The sequence below is a fragment of the Opisthorchis viverrini genome, assembly GCF_000715545.1.
Source record: "Opisthorchis viverrini unplaced genomic scaffold opera_v5_352, whole genome shotgun sequence".
In the NCBI taxonomy this organism is placed as follows: Eukaryota; Metazoa; Platyhelminthes; class Trematoda; order Opisthorchiida; family Opisthorchiidae; genus Opisthorchis; species Opisthorchis viverrini.
Window position 1 is genome coordinate 344,006 of NW_008752008.1, and position 20,188 is coordinate 364,193.

Consider the following 20,188-nt stretch of genomic DNA (forward strand, 5'->3'; position numbering starts at 1 on the left):
TGACCAACCTGGTATGAGAGACTCTGTGAGTGTCGCGGGACACTCTCCAGTATAGCTCAATGGATCGCTGAGGTGCGCAAACCGTCGCACCACGGTAAGGTCCAGTCTCTTCGTGACGGGATCAGGCAGTATAGATAAGGTAGTTAGCCTGTGGGTAACGTATAAGTTAACTGCACAACACTATGGGATTTCATGACTGACTTGGATGAATCAAGTCGGTTTCACCCGGTCGACTTGTCTAGATTCGTTTTGCTACATTCCAGCTTCCCATCATCCTTACAGTCCGCTGTATTTCGAAATTAAAGAGTTAAGAACGGTCAACTATTTCCTGAAAGCTTTCTCGATTTGTTTTTGCCTTCTGTATTGTATCCGTTCCATAAATTTGTGCTTCCTCTAATTTGTTTTCTCTGTCCCAACTCGTTTCAGTACTCAGGTGGTGATCAATGCTGGCATTTATTACATGCATCATTTTTACGAGGTGTTTTCCCCGGAAACCATCAAGCCGATTTTGGTCGCGATTGCTGCTTTCTACTGTGCTTGCAAAACCGAGGACTTCTCCCGGAAACTAGCATTTCTTATCAAGGCCACTTATGAGATATTGAAGCGCCCTGTACCCAACGAAGCCTCAGACACATTCAAGCGGCTAGTGCAGAATATCCACGCACTTGAGGCCACCATCCTTATGGTGATTGGGTTTCAAACACTGGAGGTTAAACAGCCCCATGTGTTGCTAATAAATGCAATACGTGCAAACAAATTCCCCAAGGAAATCTCTCACACAAGCTATTACATTTGTACCAACATACTTCACCTGACCACATTAATACTTCGACATTCCGCGGAGGCTATTGCGGCGGCCAGTTTATACATCGCCGCCAAATGGAATTCCTCGGATATCCAGTCACCAAACGGAGAGTGGTACCACATCTTCTCACCCAACCTGACTTTCGATGAAATCTCGAAAATCACGGAGGAATTCACACTAGCATTTCAAGCTTGTGACTTGAAAATTAAGGAGCAGTTGCGCACAACTCTTCGCGTAAGTCACTCAGTGTATATAGTTGATCCTATCCATAATTTTTCTCTCCAGTCTCGCAAGTTACAACGCGAGCAAAAAGAGCAGCCTGTGGTAGATATGCGCAACCAAGAACTACAGAAGAAGCCACTTGCCGACACTACACAACCGGCGAAGCCAGATTCTTGGAAGGTCAGTGTACTGCATCCTTTAGTCTATTTACCAATTCCGGATTGGTTGACCGTTGTCATTTCTGAGACTTTGACACGCCTTCTTAGATCGAAACGAACTTGTTTTTGCCTGTTTTTCACTGACCCGCTCGAAACGGCTTTGGAGTTTAGATGTGAGTTACTCGCGGTGGTTAAATTTTGATCATTACCGGGCAGGCTAGGTCAAAAATTCTGGTGTTGTTAGAGTTTCTCGCCAACATGTACGGACCATAGATTATCGATGGTGAATCGGCTCTTATGACACTATTCTTTTCTCCAAAAAATGAGGTCGTTCTGTGTCGTGTGTAATACGATTATTAACTCAGGAGAACATGCATACAAGTTGCGTAGTTTCTGAACCTCTTCGAGTTTTTTCGTGACTAGCAGCGTTGGAAGGCACCACCAGCTTCGTGTGAGAGAGAACCATCTTTCTCAGTAGTGTTCTTTCCACAGATTTCACCAAATTGTCTAACGGATTTATTTCCCCTTTGTAAATTTTCTCTGGCGCCGACAGTTAAGCGAACTCCCAACTTCATGTCACGTTTCTGGAACTTCGTTTTGCAAACCCTTGAAGGGCAGGTCTTAATGTTAGGCAACAAGAAAGTGCCGTACTACGGTTTTTAGTTGTCGTAACTGGACATTTTTAATGAAGGTCATCGCCTTGGAATTGTTTGAGCTGGAGACCTGTGAGTTGGGTGGTGGTGCTTCTTATAATGACAGCATTAACTATTCCTTTCCGCATACCTGACTGACAAAACTAACTATAAAAAAACTGTTCAGCTGTAACACCCCTTCGGTGCCTAGCTGCTATGCCACCTGAGGGGCTAGAATGCTGGCAGGTTGCCAAAGCTCTAATCACTTGAGTCATCTACCCCCCCCCCATTTACCTGACTGACATTCCTCAGTTTATTCTCTCGTTTTGTTCATTTATTCGAATCCAAAACGTGGTTTTGTGCTCCCTCTGGACGTTCCAACGATTTTGATCCTTCATCCCACTGTGCTATATTTCGTGGTTCACTTCCGGATTCCAGGAGTGCTACTTGTGTGAGCTTGGGATGGATGAAAAAATTCTTCAACTTCGGCACCTTTTCTGATTTACAGCCGCCACCCATCTGAGGCCTAAAGTACTGTCAGGTTATTCAATCCCATAGAAGAACACTATGGGACCGTGGACCCTAACCTCTGAGCTACCCAAAGCTCTTATGACCCTTGGTGCTTAAAAACAAGCATTCCCTAGTCCTGCTGACCTCTACTTCCAGCTTTCAGATGCTAGCTTCTTTTTTTTCATTCCAACGTCTGTTCAACTTCTCAACCGTTCAGGCAGAAAAACGCCCGTACAACCAACCTGCTGGCCAGAACTTACCCCAATCTGCTCCTCACCATCAAACCAGTATGCAACATCATCAGTCAAGGTCTCATCAATCCTTAGCTTCTCAAAGTGGGTGTGGACCAGGTGGAGGTCAGAACTACCCGTATCATGCACACCATCGCCCACCTCCATCCTCGCATCAACCACAGCCTCACGGAGGACATGTTGGTGGTGCTGGGGACCATTTCAACCGTTCCCATCTCAATCGGCCGCAGTCATCAAATGTAATGATGGAGCCGGATTCCAAACGGGCACGTTTTGATCGCTCATACTCCACCTCAGGACGTCACTCTCCGGTCGCTGCACATCATGCGGAGGGATCGAATCGAGTGAGTGTTTGCCTATCTGAATCTTACCACTTTCTATCCATATTAATGTCCCTACCTCTCTCTAGTGTCACCATTCTGTTACACTTCCTGTCTGTGTGACAAAGGTGGACTAATCAAGACATCTCACCGTAACCATCAGAATTGTGGGTAGCAGTGCACCAGTGATTAGCTGTCACTTATGGCGAAGGGCACCTAAGGAGCTTTGGGTTTATAACACCAAATTAGCGACGCCATTTCACAGCAGTTGTCATAGTTAAAGGTATACCAATATGCCGAACACCGTTATTTTCCCTTTAAATGCCTCTAGCGAATTTTTACAGCAATTTTCCTCCGCTCAGTTCTGTTAGCTGGTTGAACATAGTTAAACCGTCTTTTTTTTTTGAAATACCTTGTAGCGATTATGAAACTGACTTCAAAGACGCACATTTTCCTTCGGCATCCTTAATCTTCAGATTATTGCTTGTGCACGCTAATCGCCCACATCAGCTTGCCCACCTCACCGGAAATTTTTCCGAAATTTGCTTGGTTGTCTACCCTTAGCTGCTCAATTTTTGTTTCAAATCGTGCAATAACTAGACTGTTCTCTGTGTTGCGCCCAGCCATACTGCGATCAATGTCAGACTGAATAGATCGCTCGTATTATACACGCTCTTTACCCACCTATTTCACCGGATACTGGATTTTAACCCTTCCCCCTTCCCATGCCTCGGTTGGGCACTCGTAACCACCGGGCGAATTTCGTTTTGCTACTTTTCGCTCTCTTATTTTGGCCTTGGTTGGAACTTTTGAGTACAATATTGCATGCTGCTGTCTATGAGGAACTGCCATATCAGAAGGTTTCTCCAGATACTTCATAACCCGGTAAACAGCACTTGTCAACCTTCATTGGTGATATAATTCTGGTTCCCATCGCCCGACATACCGTCACCTCCCACAACCATTTTACTACCCTGGTTGGAAGATCGCGAAAATGTTTCCTGTGAAACCTGCCTTTCCGACCTCCAGAGAGAGGATGATTCACCCACAGACATTCGCATGTTTGCCAGGCGTGAATGTGGCTCACTACTAGATGCATTGCTACTTGCCTTGTGTGCTTACTTCAGTGGACTGGAATGTGGCAAGCTGAAACTGAAAATGTGAGTACCCAAGGCCCCGAAACTTGAAGCGACAACAGCAACAAAGTGGGAGGGGAAAGTAACTTCCACAGATGATCCCACAGTTATCGCTTGGCAAATGCTGATGACGTTAGACCTGAGATGAATCGACCGTTAGCTAAAAACATAAGTATTTCAAACTTGTTGTCGGTATTTCTTAGGTCATTTATACCCCATTTCTGCCCTAGCCTCCGATGAATCCATTGGCTAAGTTCCTTTCTTCTTCAGCAACCCACTACATAGACCTTCTTCGTTTTCCCAATTCTGGTTTCCTGTCAAAGTTGATTATCACTGACTAGAAACCATTACAGTGCGAAAAACATCAGTGGTAGGATCAGTCGCACCCTGTCGGTTTCCTACTACCACCCTGAAGTTCTCACCGTCACTTCATACCAGCAATCGGAATACTGTATAGGACAGATAACTCGACAGCAACTTGACTATGAATCTGGGGAGGCGGCACAATTCAGAGAATAGTCACGTGACTCTGTCTCAACCATAGCAAGTGAGCTAGCCCAATGTATGTGTGCAGAAACTACGTTAAAGGTGGCAGTCAGATTTGTTACTACCTGTTGCTTTTGTTCGAATCTCTGAACCACACCCCTATCCAAAAACGAAAACACTTACCCCTTTCGAGTAAACAGCTGTTGCGGCACAATGTTTCTATGTTAAGGTCCCATCAAGGACCGTAGAGTCCAAGCTTTATAGTTTTCAGTCGTAGTTGTGACGCCAAACGACCGATATTCTTACTGCTCCTGCTGCAGTACTCCACTACATCAGCGAGCTCCTCTGGACTGTTTCGGTAGTTTGGCCCAGGCTAGGTCCGCGCCGTAGCATTTTGGAGATCACACACAGGTTGTCTTATTGGGGATCGAGATCAATGAAGCAGGAAGTATTCGGAGGCAGTGTGCGACAACTCGGTGTTTGTCGATCTATCCAAAATTACGGGGTTTTCTTATTGTTAAACTATCTTGATCAGGTGTCATTCCGAATTACTCGTCATATTCGTGCACCGGTATACTACTGTCTCCCAGAAGATGAAACAAGTTGTCGTGTTTCGAAGTTATTTTCTTTACGGTTTGTGTCCGCTCCCAGCTTCCAATAACAGTGAACTGCTCACTTTGATGTAGGGACGTTTTATTTGAGTATTATAGCTTCCGATAAAAATGGTGGAGTTTTGTTGCTGGTTTAAAGTTGCTTTCTAGTATGGATGGTTGATTCTCCCTAGTGGCTTTCAGCGGGTTATACTGTCATCTGCATGTGTATTCAACTCTGGAAATGTTGAGTTTCGAACACTGGCCTTGGAATGTTGAAACTGTGGAAAACGGGAGTATCCCAGCTATTCACCTTGAACGTCGCTCGTGGTTACGAGACGATCGACTCAATGGCCATCCCGACTCCATTCAACACGACCGAGTACAGCTTCAGTCCTATTTTCTGTTCCGATCGATTCAACGGAACGGGCATTCAAGTAGGGAAATGGTTATGAATACCGCCATCTTGACGATATGGTCGATTTCTTACTTTCCGGACCGAATTCTTGCAACGCTAATTGCACTACCTGAACCACGTGTGCTTATGATACATATCTCCGCTGAATAATGTGCCAATTATAGAGGCGCGATATTTGGAGCAGTTTTTGACACGTTTTTCATGCGTCACTTTACGTGAACTGTGCAACTGGATACTGCAGGTGTTCTCATTTCGAGTGCGCCTGACCTGTTATTACCTATTCTTGGGTTAGCACCTTGAGGTGACAAAGTACTTTTGATGGACGAAAAATGTTTCTCTGTGTACCCAGTTTAATAAAAATCATATTGCCCAGACGATCACCAATTGTTTGCCAGACAGACTTCACTTTTACTTCCGATATATTTCTTCAGAACCGATGAGTTCGGTGTTTTCTGATATTGTTTCGCTCCTACTTGCTGTTCCCAGACCCATCGCTACGATGGTGCACCATCCCACTTTCCTGCAAGTGATTCAATGGCGCGTCATGGAGCTCCATCGAGTTCCATCCCACCTGGCCGGCCACACGACTACCGCGTGCCACAAGCACCCGGCTACTCTGCCATTCCGAATAAAGTAAGTTGTTCTGTGCATTGTTCGCTCCCGGTCTGTTGTATTATCACTACTCTGTTGTTTTAGCTCCTTTTGGGTGTCTTTCACAGTCCTGTCACAGTCTTCCCTCACCACGGTTGTAGACGTCCTGACAACACAAGATGAAATGCACCCCTTCTCAAAGGGCTGTGCTGCAAACCACATTGCCTTCGATACGTGCCTTATGAATTTGTCCGTTATATTCTGTCTAACTGGACAGTCTGGTGCACTGATACACCCTTGAAATATTCGGTTTTATAAATTACCACTCCTTTTGTGGCAACAGAGGAAAAGTGCGAAAGTAACTTCGATACAGGCTTATTGACCTGGAAGCAGTCATGAAATCCGTTCGAAACTTCTGTCTATGGCTGAAATTACTAAGCTGAACGTCAATTTGATGTTTTAGAAAGTAATCTGAGCTTGTTGCTTAGCTGGTTAGCCTGTGGTCTGTGCCAAGGAATTTGGAAGCCATGCGAATCGGAAGCGCCATGTGGTACCGTTCAAACCGGTACGGAAAAGCATAGGAGTATACGTTATGCTTTGTTGGGTACATGTAAGCCTTTATTCGCTAAGTAGTGGTGTGTTCCACTCGACACCTAGTGCCATTACCTTGGCCTATCACGCTGATCACCGTTCTCTGGTTGATGCGACTAACCTCGTGCAGCTCCTTCTGATGGAACAGCAATAAACCCGGCCGTTGGTGATTACACTCTGTTTGTAGTCGATCCCTGTGTAACTGTTCGGACAGCTGCCTTTCATCTTAAAACGTTCCGGTAGGTCGTTAGTCCTTAACGCTCTCGTGAGCATCTCCTAGGAACTCCCGATAAATTGACTCTGTTGTGATATGCTATTAGCCTGTTAACAATATCGGATCGATTCTTGAAGTTATCGGACAACTCCAGAGGTGATGCACCGCATGGCTGAACCATGCATTGGCGCCTTGACCGTGATTGGTAATGGACATTTTAATCGGACAACTAAGTTCAACTAGCATAATAGCCTTGTTTTCACAAATCTTCTGAGTGGGTTAAAGAAAGAACAAAACTTCTTTGTTCCTATTTACACGTGCGGCATGGAAAGCCTGTTGTTAGGCTCCCTTATCTGTGTTGTAAGGACCACTTAGGCTCAGCCCTATGGTTGTTGTCAACATGAATATTTCTTCAATTCGAGCTAGAACATGGTGCCGCTGACGCTCATTAGTAACTACAATGTCGAGCAGTCTAGACTGGCGTGTTTATGTTCGCGTTTGACATGTTGGAGCATCAGACTAGTGAAGTTAGGTTATTGATGTGCGACTGTATAGCAACCATGGATCACGGGATTGCTAGACAAGCATATGCATCTGTAAGTGGGTGGGCTGTACATCATGTGATGTAATATTTGCCAATAAATTAGCTCGGGCTATCGTGTGAACTCCTCTAGAGTCAGTATTTAGCTCGTTCCGATGCTTCGTCATTACAAGTCTTGCGTTTGAGTATAAGAACACTCACATTACGGTATATTTGCCAGCATAGTGACCTGCTTTCAGTGGAAACGCAAATCTATCCATCCAAACTTTCCTGCTGTCGTTGATGATGATGATGATGAATTAGTCTTTCGTTCGGTAGTGTTAGAGATAACGGTCCTCTCCCCTCCCCCACTCACACACACACACATCCCGACCAGCTGCCTTTTTCCAAATCTGACAAGGGCCAAGCAGTAATCCACGTGTTTCTGTGCGTGAATACCGGTTACGTGGCTGTCTCAGTCGTGCGACCTTGTCCACTAGTTCCATATCTGACCAGTGTTGCCACAACTGTACGGAAAATGGTGACACCGGAATGGACGGTCTCACAAATACCTCTAACCTACCCGTCGTTGAGGGCTGTTTTTACGAAAAATTTCGATCAACTATGTTGGTTACAGTAAACTCTGGTTTCATCAGCGCCCCTCAGTACTTGCATGTATATGACTAGTTTCCTCCAAACTGTTATTCAACACCAGGTTCTTTACGATTCGATTTTTTTACTATTCGGAATCGAAGCAAGTAAAACTAACCATCAAAATGCTGTCTGCTCGTGTAAGACTTTGATTAGAGGCTGTCGCTTGTGGAAGTTTTGGATATCTCTACCTCCAGGTTACTGTGCTTCTTGTAGTATATCGAAGTATTTGTAACTCATGTGGATTTATCGGTGGTTGATCTGTTCATCGTGTACACTGTACACTGATGTTGCCCCATCATTTCCAAAAAGTTACCGTGCTCGGCAAGCAGATTAAAGGACCACCGTGCTTAGCCTGCAAAAACCGTTCTCATCACTCGTTCTTTTCAGGCATGGTATACAACGTACAGTTGTACTCAGCGAAAAAAACAGTTTGGTAGATGTTCGAGGGGTGGAGATAGTCCAGTGGTTAGGGCGCCAAATCACTGGCTGGAGGGTCCGTAGTTCGAACCCTTAATGGTGCACTGTTCATGATGACCATAAAACAAATCAGAAGATATATGCACTAATAGAAGTTTTTAGCATGGTTGACAGTGTTGGGTTGCAACACGTATAAAAATAAATACAATGCGAAATGGAAGCAAGTCGAAAGAGGGATTTACCGTCTGTGAGAGTCCCTCGGTGAAAGTCCGGACGGCGGGAACGTGTTTTCTCCGCAATATGGCTACACGTGTTCCATAGTTGTCCGTGAACTTGTGGAGAGTGGTTGACTTCCTGCTCCCTGTGCGCGAGTCTGTGTGTGCTGTGTTCGGTTTCCCTATGTGTAGATCCATTTGCGTTCGGCGAGATGGCCGAATTGGTTAGAGCGCGAATTTACTGAACGGAAGGTCCGTGGTTCGAACCCGACCTCTGCCTCTCGACTTCCCCTGTCTAGGCTTGGGCAACCTGGCAGTATCCCAGCCCTCGTGTAACCTTCGGGTGGCATGGCAGCTAGGCACCGAAAGGGTGCTACAGCTGAACGACTTGCGTGTACGTGGGCGTATCATCACTGAGTAGTTGCTACGCTCACTAGACGATACAGACAATCGACGTCTGATGAGTCACCTTAATGTGACGTGGTTGTGGGCATGAAAAAAGACAAGTCTCGTGATCCAGTGAGCGACTGTGAGCTGAACAGTCAAGTATGCGAGTGACTGGGTAGCTACACCCTAACCTCCATATCTCAACTACTGTCTAGCTGAACCATTGTTATCATCAGTCAGTTGCGCCCCGTTTTTTTGCTGGCGGATGTGGTCTGTAGGAATAGATATTCATAGGACATTCGGAAATGGCCTGCTCCGTTCAGTCGTAGATCATTTTGGTCTGTCAGTTTGAGTAATGTATTACTCCAGCACGAGCCTTCCCAACGCTCACCGAAACTCAATGTAAATCTTGTCCGTAATAAACAAGTTGTGTCACTTCCTGAGCTATCTAATTATGGTGCCATACACTAGGCACTCCTAGTCCGAACGTCTTTCCACCTCTCGATGATGCCCACGTCTAAACTGAAACCCTAATAAGTATACTGCTCTCAAGTAGTACGGCATTAACCCCGCAAAGAACCTTAAAAATAGCCAGGTTCCTAGTCTGCGCATCAGGTGCTGAGCCCTCCTTTCTGTTTCTGCGCGTCCGCGTTTGAAAATCTATTTGATTGCTACCCGTCAGGTGGTTGGCTTCATAGTGTTGGCCAGTAGTCATATTCATATTTTTTTGTTAGTTCCAGCAGATGGATTGTCTACTGATAGTTTCGCGATTCGTCGGATTTTAATACCCGCATCAATCTTGTCCGACCAGTCTACGTGTGCCGGTACGCTGCATCCACCCACGGTGCTAAATTTTGGAACGACCGGCGTATGTAGTACTGGTATTGTTCCGTCGTTTGAGCTGTGCGTTTCTCCCAGGTGCAATAAGTCAGACGCATTACGCGTGTGCTGGTCGAGTCGTGTTAGCACGCCTAGCTCACATGTCAGGTGATCGGTGCCCGGATCCAAGTATGGTCTAGAATGTACACTGCTGTCAAGTTACTTCGAGGGAGTCACCTGTGGCGTAGGCGTGTCATCAGCTTCTCTGTTAGGGGTCGAGTTTAGAATGCTGCGGTGCGCTCCATATTACTATATGGATCAGAAACCTGGCCGCTGCGCGCCGAGGACGTCAAAAGACTTTCAGTGTTTGACCATCGATGTCCTCGGAGCATTGCCCGAATCTGGTGGGAACACCGGATCAGCAATTCTGAAGTACGTCGAATGGTATTCGGGAGAAATAACTCACCCTCGATAGATGAACTGATCACACTGCACAGGTCGCGCTGGCTTGGCCACGTGCTACGTATGCCAGTTGACTGACTTCCTCGAAGGGCTCTTTGCGCACAAACACGTGAAGGGTGGGGAGAGCCAGGGCGGTCAAAACAGTGACTTGGCAGCGAAGTATGAAAGCCATTAGCAGCAAACTCAGCTCCGCCGGTCACTGCCGTCTTCCTGGATGGGGACCCCAAGACGGGCCACATCACTTGCTAGAGACATTGTCAGACGTGGCCCAGTCGCGCCCTCAATGGCGCTCATGCATCCAAGCTATATCCTTCAATGCATTGCTCCTTTTCCAACCCCCCCCCCTACTTGACAGCCCACTGACAATGCTGGAGTTATGCATCAATTTATCAGCTCCCGTCTGCAATGCGCAGCTACCCACCCCTCCTCCCCCCCCCAAATCATCGGTGAACGAAACTGCGGCAGCTACAACCACTGTACGACGAGTACGCGGTTATTACAGCTGACAATGATGATGACTTCAAGGGAGAGTTAGAACAACGAACCCTTTTATCAGTATCGCCTCGCTTTAACCACTGATTTATCTCGGAATTAGCGTACCAAGTCATCATTGCTATATGCCCTCATTTCGATGCACGTGTAGGTCACATGCGCTACGCGTACATGCATCAATTTCTAACTCAATTTCAATTTAAATGTTATTCGTTTGTTATATCATTCCTTCTCAGCCATCTGGTCGCGATGAGCCGCGTAGCGCTCCCCGTCCGTCTGCAGGCCCCGGTCGTGTGGCCAACAAGCCAGGTGCCCATCCGCAAAATGCTAGTCGTCCAATGAATGTGAAGCATGACTTCAATGATTATTTCTAGTTGTTTTTTCTTCTCCGTCTTTCTCGCCTCTTTACTAGTTCTGTATCGTTTCCATGTGTCCCCTTCTATGCTCTGGCCTTGTCCATCACCCAGTTACCTCATTGGTTGGACTCCCAAGTGTTGTTTCGTTTTTGATGTGATTGTGTACATACATCTTCGGAAACAAACAAATCACATGTGCTAACAGTTAACCCCAACCTGTCAGTGGGTTGGTAACTATACTATATTGTCCTTTGGCGTTCTCTTCTTTAAAAGTCACTGGACTTATCGGAGGCATGCATAGGCCCACGCCGTAAAATGAATCGTTGCGGAACTAGAAGTTGAGCAGCACTGCGAGATCTCGAATATCGTGCCAGCTGAAACATGAGGTGTCCTGTGTACAGTACATTCAGTTGTAGAATATCATAAACGAGAGATTCAGTTGAGTCTCTCGTGAAAACCAGATCGATTTGGAAATAAGTGTATTTCTCGAAAACAGTCTAATTTGGGTTCAAGTAGAACATACGGTTGACGGAAACTCGGGGACTGCGCCTACCTGATGGGCCCCAAGAAGGGTGAAACCGGTCATGGGCTGTTGAGGAGTTTTCAGCAACCTTGTGAGTAGTTTCCTTCATAAAAATATACTGCGAGATCTCGAATATCGTGCCAGCTGAAACATGAGGTGTCCTGTGTACAGTACATTCAGTTGTAGAATATCACAAACGAGAGATTCAGTTGAGTCTCTCGTGAAAACCAAATTGATTTGGAAATGAGTGTATTTCGTGAAAAAGTCGAGCTACCTAGACTCACCTCGTATTAACACAGGCGCATCGTCATGGTCGAAGACAAGCTTCTTTTGAGTGGGTTGTAGTTCTTAGTGCATTGCACCCGAATCGCTCGAGAAATCGGTAAATTACTGAATACCAGGCCACGCCTAATTTGGCGGTTTAATGTGACCTCGCTCAGCACTTCATTAGTAGTGTAATTTTTTACTAAATTCCGTTCCCTCTTCGGTTGACCGAAGCGTGTTTTTTGTTGACTTGAATGTAGTTTTGGCCAATTACTACCAAAAATTCAGGGAACATTTGTGATTTCATGTGGAAATTATAAGATCATCGGTTAGGTTCTTTCAATTAGTCAATATGTTTGCTGGAATCCACTGTCTGGTGTTGTGATGTACTTCGTAGAAGTTTAAACTAATAGCTCAGATTTGTGCGGTTAGTGATAATTCGTAGCCCATTTGACAACTCGGCTAAGCGAAACGATGAGCTGCTTGCCATCCGACCAGTCGGGGCAAATACATTGTATACACCCTGACTTCACCTCACTGTCAGGAATGACCTACTTGGTTGATAGCTTAGAGTAAGAATGATTTCCTAGGACGAGTGAACCCCCCTCCCTCTTCACTCAAGAAACCAGTCAACACGTGGCTGGTTCAAAGGATGAGCGGCGCTAGATCCCGTCTGAGTGCGAGATATTCACACTGCTGATCAGCTGCTCGTAACCGACCACTGAAGTATTTCAACTACCAAGCGCGGGGGTCGTGAGCTCGGAACTCTCCTTAATTTCGTGCTAAGCTTATTCTTGTGCAAACATACTTGGATTTTAACGACCCATCTCCCCATGGAAACACCTGAAAAACGTTTTTTTCAAGGACTTTAGTGTTCGAAATGGAAATGCTGTAAAGGTATTCAAAACACCTCGCTTTTGGTGGAACCGGTGACAAGTGGAGCTACCGTAGGGAGCACAGAAAGTATAACCAGCAGTCTAAAATTGAATCCATGGGCATACACATATTCCTACACTATTCAACCAAAAACAACCCTACATTCTCCGTAGAGGAAGACATTCTCATTTTCGATACTGAGAGTGCTCACTCATTAATGTTTTTCATGAGTGATAACGTTGTAATCAGAAATTGTGGACCTGTAGCACACGCAACTCAAACCAAAAGGAACGGACCTATCATTCGGCCTTTTGAATCGGTTTAATATTAGACTAGTGGATATAAAGAGCAGCACCGATGCTCTTTTTGTGGAATGGTTTGTCAAAACAATGAAACTAGCTCGTTCTAACTTGCGGCAGCCAAGGCCTATTGGTCCCGCATATCTCTTGTCAACACCGTTGTGGGAGTTTCACAGTTCACTCCGACATTCAAGTCAACTTGCCAATGGAAAAATGAACAACCTAACTGGTAAAGCAGCTGCGTTAGTGATCCTGCCGGTCAAGTTAAAACTAAAACCATTGCTGAGACAACACGGACTTCGGAAGTTGGGAGTATTGCCAGCATTACAAAAGCCCAAAAGGGAAGGAGGAACTGAAAAATTTCACAATAAGAATAAATTTCAGCTTGAACATCAAATCTATGGTGTACGATGAGACTGTACGGACTCACTGGCATCCCCGCTGAGGCGAGGCCGGGGTCAAAAGTTTCCCTGAATACTGAGGAATTTGCACATAGTTGCAGACAAATGAACAAGCAAGTTGGGCTAGGTGCATTTACCATAAAGAAAAATATTCCCGTATATAGCGAGCATCATGAACTCAAGGACGAAGCAGTGAGGTAGCATCCGCTAGAATGAGAGAAAAAGAGTGAACCAGCTTGATGAAATGCATTAGAAACGGCAAGCATGCTACTTCCTGGACCATTAGGCGGTGGTAATGGTTGCAATTCCTAGGCAATTTATCACTAAGTTTGTACGAGGTTTTGCAAAATGAGACTAGAACTGTTGCTAGACTAGTTGCCTAAAAGACATTTTGGGGTGAGAGTAATTATCAATGACGGTAGGCACTCGAATTGAGCGGATATGACCGTGCGTGGGTAAAATATAGAGGTATCACCAGTAGGAATAGTGGTGGACTAGTTGTCGCCCGTTTCTGGTGAAGTTGTTGCTTGTGGCGAACTCATCAGACACCCTCAAAGGCTCACGAATTCACAATTTGACACAAAATCAAGGTTTTGCTAAAAATTTCAAGGATAAGTTTCCTTTTGTCGTTCAGCAACTTCCGTTCATCTGAAAGGCACAGATGAATAAGGGGGCAGCACCGTCCTTCAAGTCCCCTGCCAGAGGTTCAGAGAGAAACATATGAAGTTGCTGTGTACTGGGTTTGTAGTGTCTGTAATCCGTTGTCACATTTACCATTCTCCCTGAACTTAAACCACACTTTGTAACTGTCGTTCACATTGTATCAGGACGTTTGTTTTAATGTTACGAATACAATTTTCTTGGCGCGACTTCCCTGCTTTTCGCTGAGTCAGTGAAATTGCATCCGATTGAGCTGATTGCTGTTTGCTGAAGTCGGGAGTTCAACTATCAAGAGAAGCGTCTTGTAACCAACTGACTCGAGGCAAGCAGCCATCATCATTACAGGCCATTCAGCCCATTCAGTGAGGGTTACGTCTCTCCCGCGTCCCTCTCAGTGGACTACTTGGTTGGCATATTCAATCAGTAGTCTGATGGGTCCCATAGAATAGCTGAAAGTCCTTGCCGGTAGTTCGAGGGAAGGTACCCCCAAGAATCCGAAGAGTGACTAATGTATTTCAGATTCAGTTTCTTTGGTGGAATGAGAAAAATGTTTAAAAAGGGCCGCATACCTACTTTCTTTTTCCCCCAGCTTCGTAATTTTTTTGGGTCCATTCTTACTGCGCACGATAAAGGCGTTCGTCGAGTCTCTCTTCAACGACATATGGAAGCAATTTTTGTCATCCAGAGGATAGTGACCACTGATTTGAGTCGTTGACATCGGTTTGGAAGGCAATTATTAAAAGGCGTTCGTCGAGTCTCTCTTCAACGATGTATGGAAGCATTTTTCGTCATCCAGAGGATAGTGACCACTGCTTTGAGTCGTTGACATCCGTTTGGAAGGCAATTATTGCATTGGATCTCCAGGATTTCAGGCCGCCCACAAAAAGTGGACCTAGAACTTAAGAGCACCTGAAAGGTCGGTGAAGTAGAGCAGAAACAAGAATCGTTCTAAAACGGAAACTTGTGGAACTCAAAGAAGATTAGGTCGAGCCTAGTTCGCTCGGAATGCTTTCAATATTAGGAACGCCCAACTCCAGTATAGAGCTTTTTGCTGAGATCGACAAGACTGAGCCAGTCTTGTCTCCGTTTCCTTTATGGCTCCCTATAAGTTTGCTCACTCTGGTAGTTGAGCCCCAACCAAACTGATCTGGGATGAGCGCTGTAAGATCTACCATTCAAAACGCGTAAGCAACTGAGCTTGTCCCTTCTTGGCTTGGAAACATGTCAAATTCTAGCGCAGGAATGTTTTTCTCATTGGCCTTATTCTGCCCATGGACATACAAATGGCCCGATTCTATGTCCACTTAAAAGGGCACTACCCCATCAAACTCCATGAACTATTCGTAGACCAAGATCAACTGCTATACATGTTGGCATTCAGCTTTCCCAATGTCAAACACCAAAGCTAAAACTATCCGAGGATCTACTGAACGTTTGTTATCCGTGTTTGGTTGCTCGGCGACGAACAAGACAGTTACCACCGTTGATGCTACCCAAGTATAATTACCCCCCAGGCGATACCTAGGTGTATGACGTACATTCAAAGCGCCTACGGACCTCCTGCGCCTAAGAACTCTAAGGTCAACACTTCATCCTTTTCAGGATCTACTCCACTTCGTTTGCCAGAAGTATATCTTCTAGACTGCAGCACCTGAATCAGATGTGCCGTTCAAATGACTTTTGGCTTATGTGCATATTCTAGCCTCGGAGAACGACCAAGTTATATCCGCCGAAACTACTTGCCCGTACTCTGTGTTTCCCAAGATTTCCGAAACATTTGAACTCTTGGTCAACTTTGTTCTACCAAGGGAGTCAAAATTTTTCTTACGCACTTTACAAATGCATTTTATACAATTTTTTTCATTTTTCCACATTTCTGCAACATTTGCCTGCCATTATGCTTGCGAAGGACAGGCCAAACACGCGTCAACCTTGGTTTGCTATGACGTCCTTAGTAATTCTTTGCAGAAACCTCAAGGATTGAATTCAGAGAGGAAAACCGCACAATGCTGAGGTACTTAGGGGTAGCTGTAGCGTGTACAGGCCAAACACGCGTCAACCTTGGTTTGTTATGACGTGCTTAGTAATTCTTTGCAGAAACTTTAAGGATTGAATTCAGAGAGGAAAACCGCGCGGTGCTGAGGTGCTTAGGGGTAGCGTGCGCGTGGTAATTGCGCCTAAAGTCAAACGCTGTTTCAAGGTCGAGTGGGTAGTATACGACCCAACTATGTCTTCCATAACTAACTAAATAAGTTAAGTAATTTGTCGTTTGCTGTTGCACTGCCACTAACCTGGTAATAAGCTCTTGGTGCTTGATAACGCCAGCCCGTGTTCTTGGTCTAATACCCCACTGTTTCATCGTACGACCAAATTTCTCTGTTTTCTGTTCTGTTTAGTTCGCTTCCTCCGGCCAGTGGCTCACCATAACTTATTGGCCTCAGTTACCCCACTTAATTCAGCGTCACGGTTAGAGTTCATATAGTGCAGGCATATATTTGTCTTTCTTGACTAGTGACGTCCATATCTGGCTTTGTTTCAATACGCAATCTGACTGCAGCTAAAACCTCACATTTACGTGAAGTGACTTTCCCGATTTCTGCATTTTCGTCGAGTCGATTCACATTCGTACAAACGTCATCGTTCTCCGTTCTTCCGGTTCACGATGTGATTGAATCGTTATCGGTGACCGAGTGAAATGTGATGCTGAGATTCAATTATGGCGAAGAACTTGATGGATAACAGGCTCTGAAGCATTTAATGTCACGTACAGTAGAGTGAGATTCGAAATAGATACAAAAATTCAGAATGCAAATAAGCTTTAAGTATAGCGTGCAATTATAGAACTTTTTGGGTTAACGCGCCAAGTCAGAGCAGATTTTCGGAGGGATTTTTCCAACCCAAGAAAATGTAAAGCCTTTAGCAGGCGATCGATTGGCAAAACAAAACGTCTACTTCAAGGAGCTGCAAATGCAAGGGGATTGTGGGGCATAACGCGGCCTCCACTGAAACGAAAACAAGAAACACCGTTCGTTACCTTATGTGCAAGAGCAGTCTGAATGGTTACTCGGAAAAACGGCAACGAGCGACAATTGGGACCCAGTGGGAGACATCAGACCCTATTGTGGAAATCGAACGGACAAAACCCAAAGCTAGGAGCGCGTGAAACGGCAGTAAGCAATGGTGTTTGTTCATTGAAAATAAGAATCCAAGCAATTTAGCTTTCAAAGTCACTCCCCTTTTCGTCCAACTGCCAGGGATATTGTCCGTTTAGCTGTGTTAGAGTAGACAGAAACTCAAGTAGTCTATAGAGGGAGAATGCCGTTGTTGCGCTTGATGAGTAAGTAAGCGCCATGGCACAGAGAAATAAACCCGTTCAAAATCATCCGTACCCTGCTGACGCAAGGTGGAGATATTAGTGCTCTAGCGATTAGACGTCGAGCTCTAATATCAATAGCGAGAACACTAATAAAGGTTGCGTATTATATTTAATAAATAACAAGGATAGGTGCACCTTACGAATACAGATGCAATTTAAAAATGAAGCAAAAAATTGGGGAGACTTATGAGCTTGTGGGGTCCTTGATTAGGTTGAACAAAGAGTGGCCGGGTTCATGAAATATCCTCTTGGAAATATTGCCGCCTTACTTGTTCCCTGTTGTCCGCGGCCTGACGTTTGATGACGCTGGCTGTAAGGACTGATGCGGCGTGCAGTTGAGGTGCGCTGTGCCAGTGTGTTGAGTGTCTATGTAGGTTGGCCGATTTCTGCCCTCATACTTCTAGTGAACCGTGAAAAACAACAATGTGAAATCACAGTGAGCCCTTAACAGGTTCACGTAACCTGTTGTTGGCCAAGGTCGTATTCACTGGCACGATGTTCCCGCGTACTTGTGCGGCAGGCAAAACGAAGTGGGATAATAGATGTAGGTGTGAAATTGCTTGGAGGTGTATTTAAACGGGAGCGTAACCGTTACAGAGAACGTTTTGCCCATGATCGCGATGGAGGGATGCATACGGCGTTTAGATATAGGCGATTAGGGATATCACCCATTTTTCCATCACTGTCCGTTTCAAGGAATTTAGATAAGCCAAGATCTCAAGCAGAGTATGACTCAGGAGGCTTCGAACATAGAAGACCATCTCCTTTCATAACCTATAAGTCTATTTCAGCTAAGTAATGTGTTCAACAAAAGAAGAGAAACCCATCACAGTCGAATCGTTCATCTCCCAATGCGAACAAAACTGACGAGAGGCCGAGAAAAAACCAACTAGCCATCATTGAGACCCTCGCACATTCAATTCGCGAAACAGAATGCTTCAGATAATCCCTCATCCTCCATCGGAGCTGGGTGCCTATTCCCATTAGCAATGCCTACCTTTTATTCAAATATCTCCTTTATGTTCAGCTGTGCCCCGAGCCTACACAATTTCACCACCCTTCTCTTATGCTCGATCGCACCAGCTACCAGGCTTATTCCCATCCAGATGTCTACTGTTTCGTCTAAACTAATTGGACAGCCATTCCCTTAGTTACGCAAAACACAGTTTGACACTCAAACCCGTCCCCTCCCTCCGGCTTCACTTGACCTTAACAGACCCACTCCCGCTCTTTCTCACCATATTCACCTGCGTACAACAGATGCTACGCCTAAGCCACCCTATCCTCGACAGACCACACTAAACGACAAGATGCAGAGTTGAACACATCGTGCTTGTATGATCGGTGCATCCGCTCAGCCACCGAGTTGCTTGCACCCTGTCTCGGCGTCTGACCTTCCCCACTGCATTCAGGTATCCTGGTATCCACCTCAGACTACTCCTCTTGTTTTCAAGTCATGAGTGTATGAATTATCACCAATTGTCGCATACCAGTGACCCTGCCATGCAACTATCTCCCTCCATCATATGTCGATACCTTTCGGCTTTAATCAGGCTTGCCCTAAGGTCATCTACTAGTTATAGGGCCATCGTCCAACTCCCCAAACGAGACGAAGTGTATTCTTGTAAAAAAGAAGTAATCACGTGGTTGCTGGAATCCCTTCGACAACCCAAGCCCGATTTCGCACTTTTTGGGTCTCATCATGTAGGTGCGATCCGTCAACATTATTTCAACTTGAACCCAAATTGGACAGGTTTCAGCCAATACATTCATTTAAAAACCAATTTGGTTTTCGCGGAGGCTCAACAGGATCTTTTGCTCACGATGTACGCCAACTTTATGCATTCCACAAAGGCTACCTTATGTTTCAGCTAGTGCGATATTCGAGATATCGCAGTATATCTTTGATGAGTTAAACCACGTGCGTACGGTGGGTTCTGGAATCTTTAACATCATACCAACCAAAACACGAGGTGACCTCTGCGTAGCACATTCATTTGGTGGATATAATAAACGAAGGATTCAGTTGAATCTCTTATGCAAATCAAGTTGATATGAAAATGAGTAATTTTGTCGGAAGAAGAAGTATTCTTTTCCGGCTGTTCGTCACGCCCCAATCCCCCCGCCTTCTCAGACCGTCTGAAGCACGGGTACTTTAACTCACCATACACGTTTTGTAGTATACGATCTCAACTCATCCAAATTTTGATGCCTTATTTCTCATCCAGTCAATTTCAGTAGATGGAATCATCACGTGATCAAAACAAGACGGCCCAACAGAAGGGTCGGTATGCCTTATTTCTCATCCAGTCAATTTCAGCAGATGGAATCATCACGTGATCAAACGGCCCAGCAGAAGGGTCGATCGTGTAGCGTGGGGTGTCGGGAAGTCAGCGGTATTCGACGTTCGAGAGGACGGCACACGTCAGTTCTGAAATGTGCAGATATACGGACTGGTATTAATGAATCCACACAGTGTACACAGCACACATGCGCACAGATCGGGTGGAACAAGGGAGAAGGCCGGAGTGTGGTAACGACAC

General features: G+C 45.4%; 1 protein-coding gene across 1 annotated transcript in view; it reads left to right on the forward strand.

Annotated features, from left to right (window-relative positions):
* Positions 1-11,496, forward strand: part of T265_10272 (hypothetical protein) — a gene marked incomplete at both ends in the record, with an annotated part of 19,198 nt that extends 7,702 nt beyond the window's left edge. Inside the window, 5 exons of the mRNA XM_009176592.1 lie at positions 427-1,039; positions 1,091-1,207; positions 2,491-2,922; positions 6,015-6,161; positions 11,127-11,496. Coding sequence (XP_009174856.1) covers positions 427-1,039; positions 1,091-1,207; positions 2,491-2,922; positions 6,015-6,161; positions 11,127-11,264 — 1,447 coding nt within the window. The remainder of the gene's footprint in view (positions 1-426; positions 1,040-1,090; positions 1,208-2,490; positions 2,923-6,014; positions 6,162-11,126) is intronic.
* Between the last annotated feature and the right edge of the window lie 8,692 nt (positions 11,497-20,188).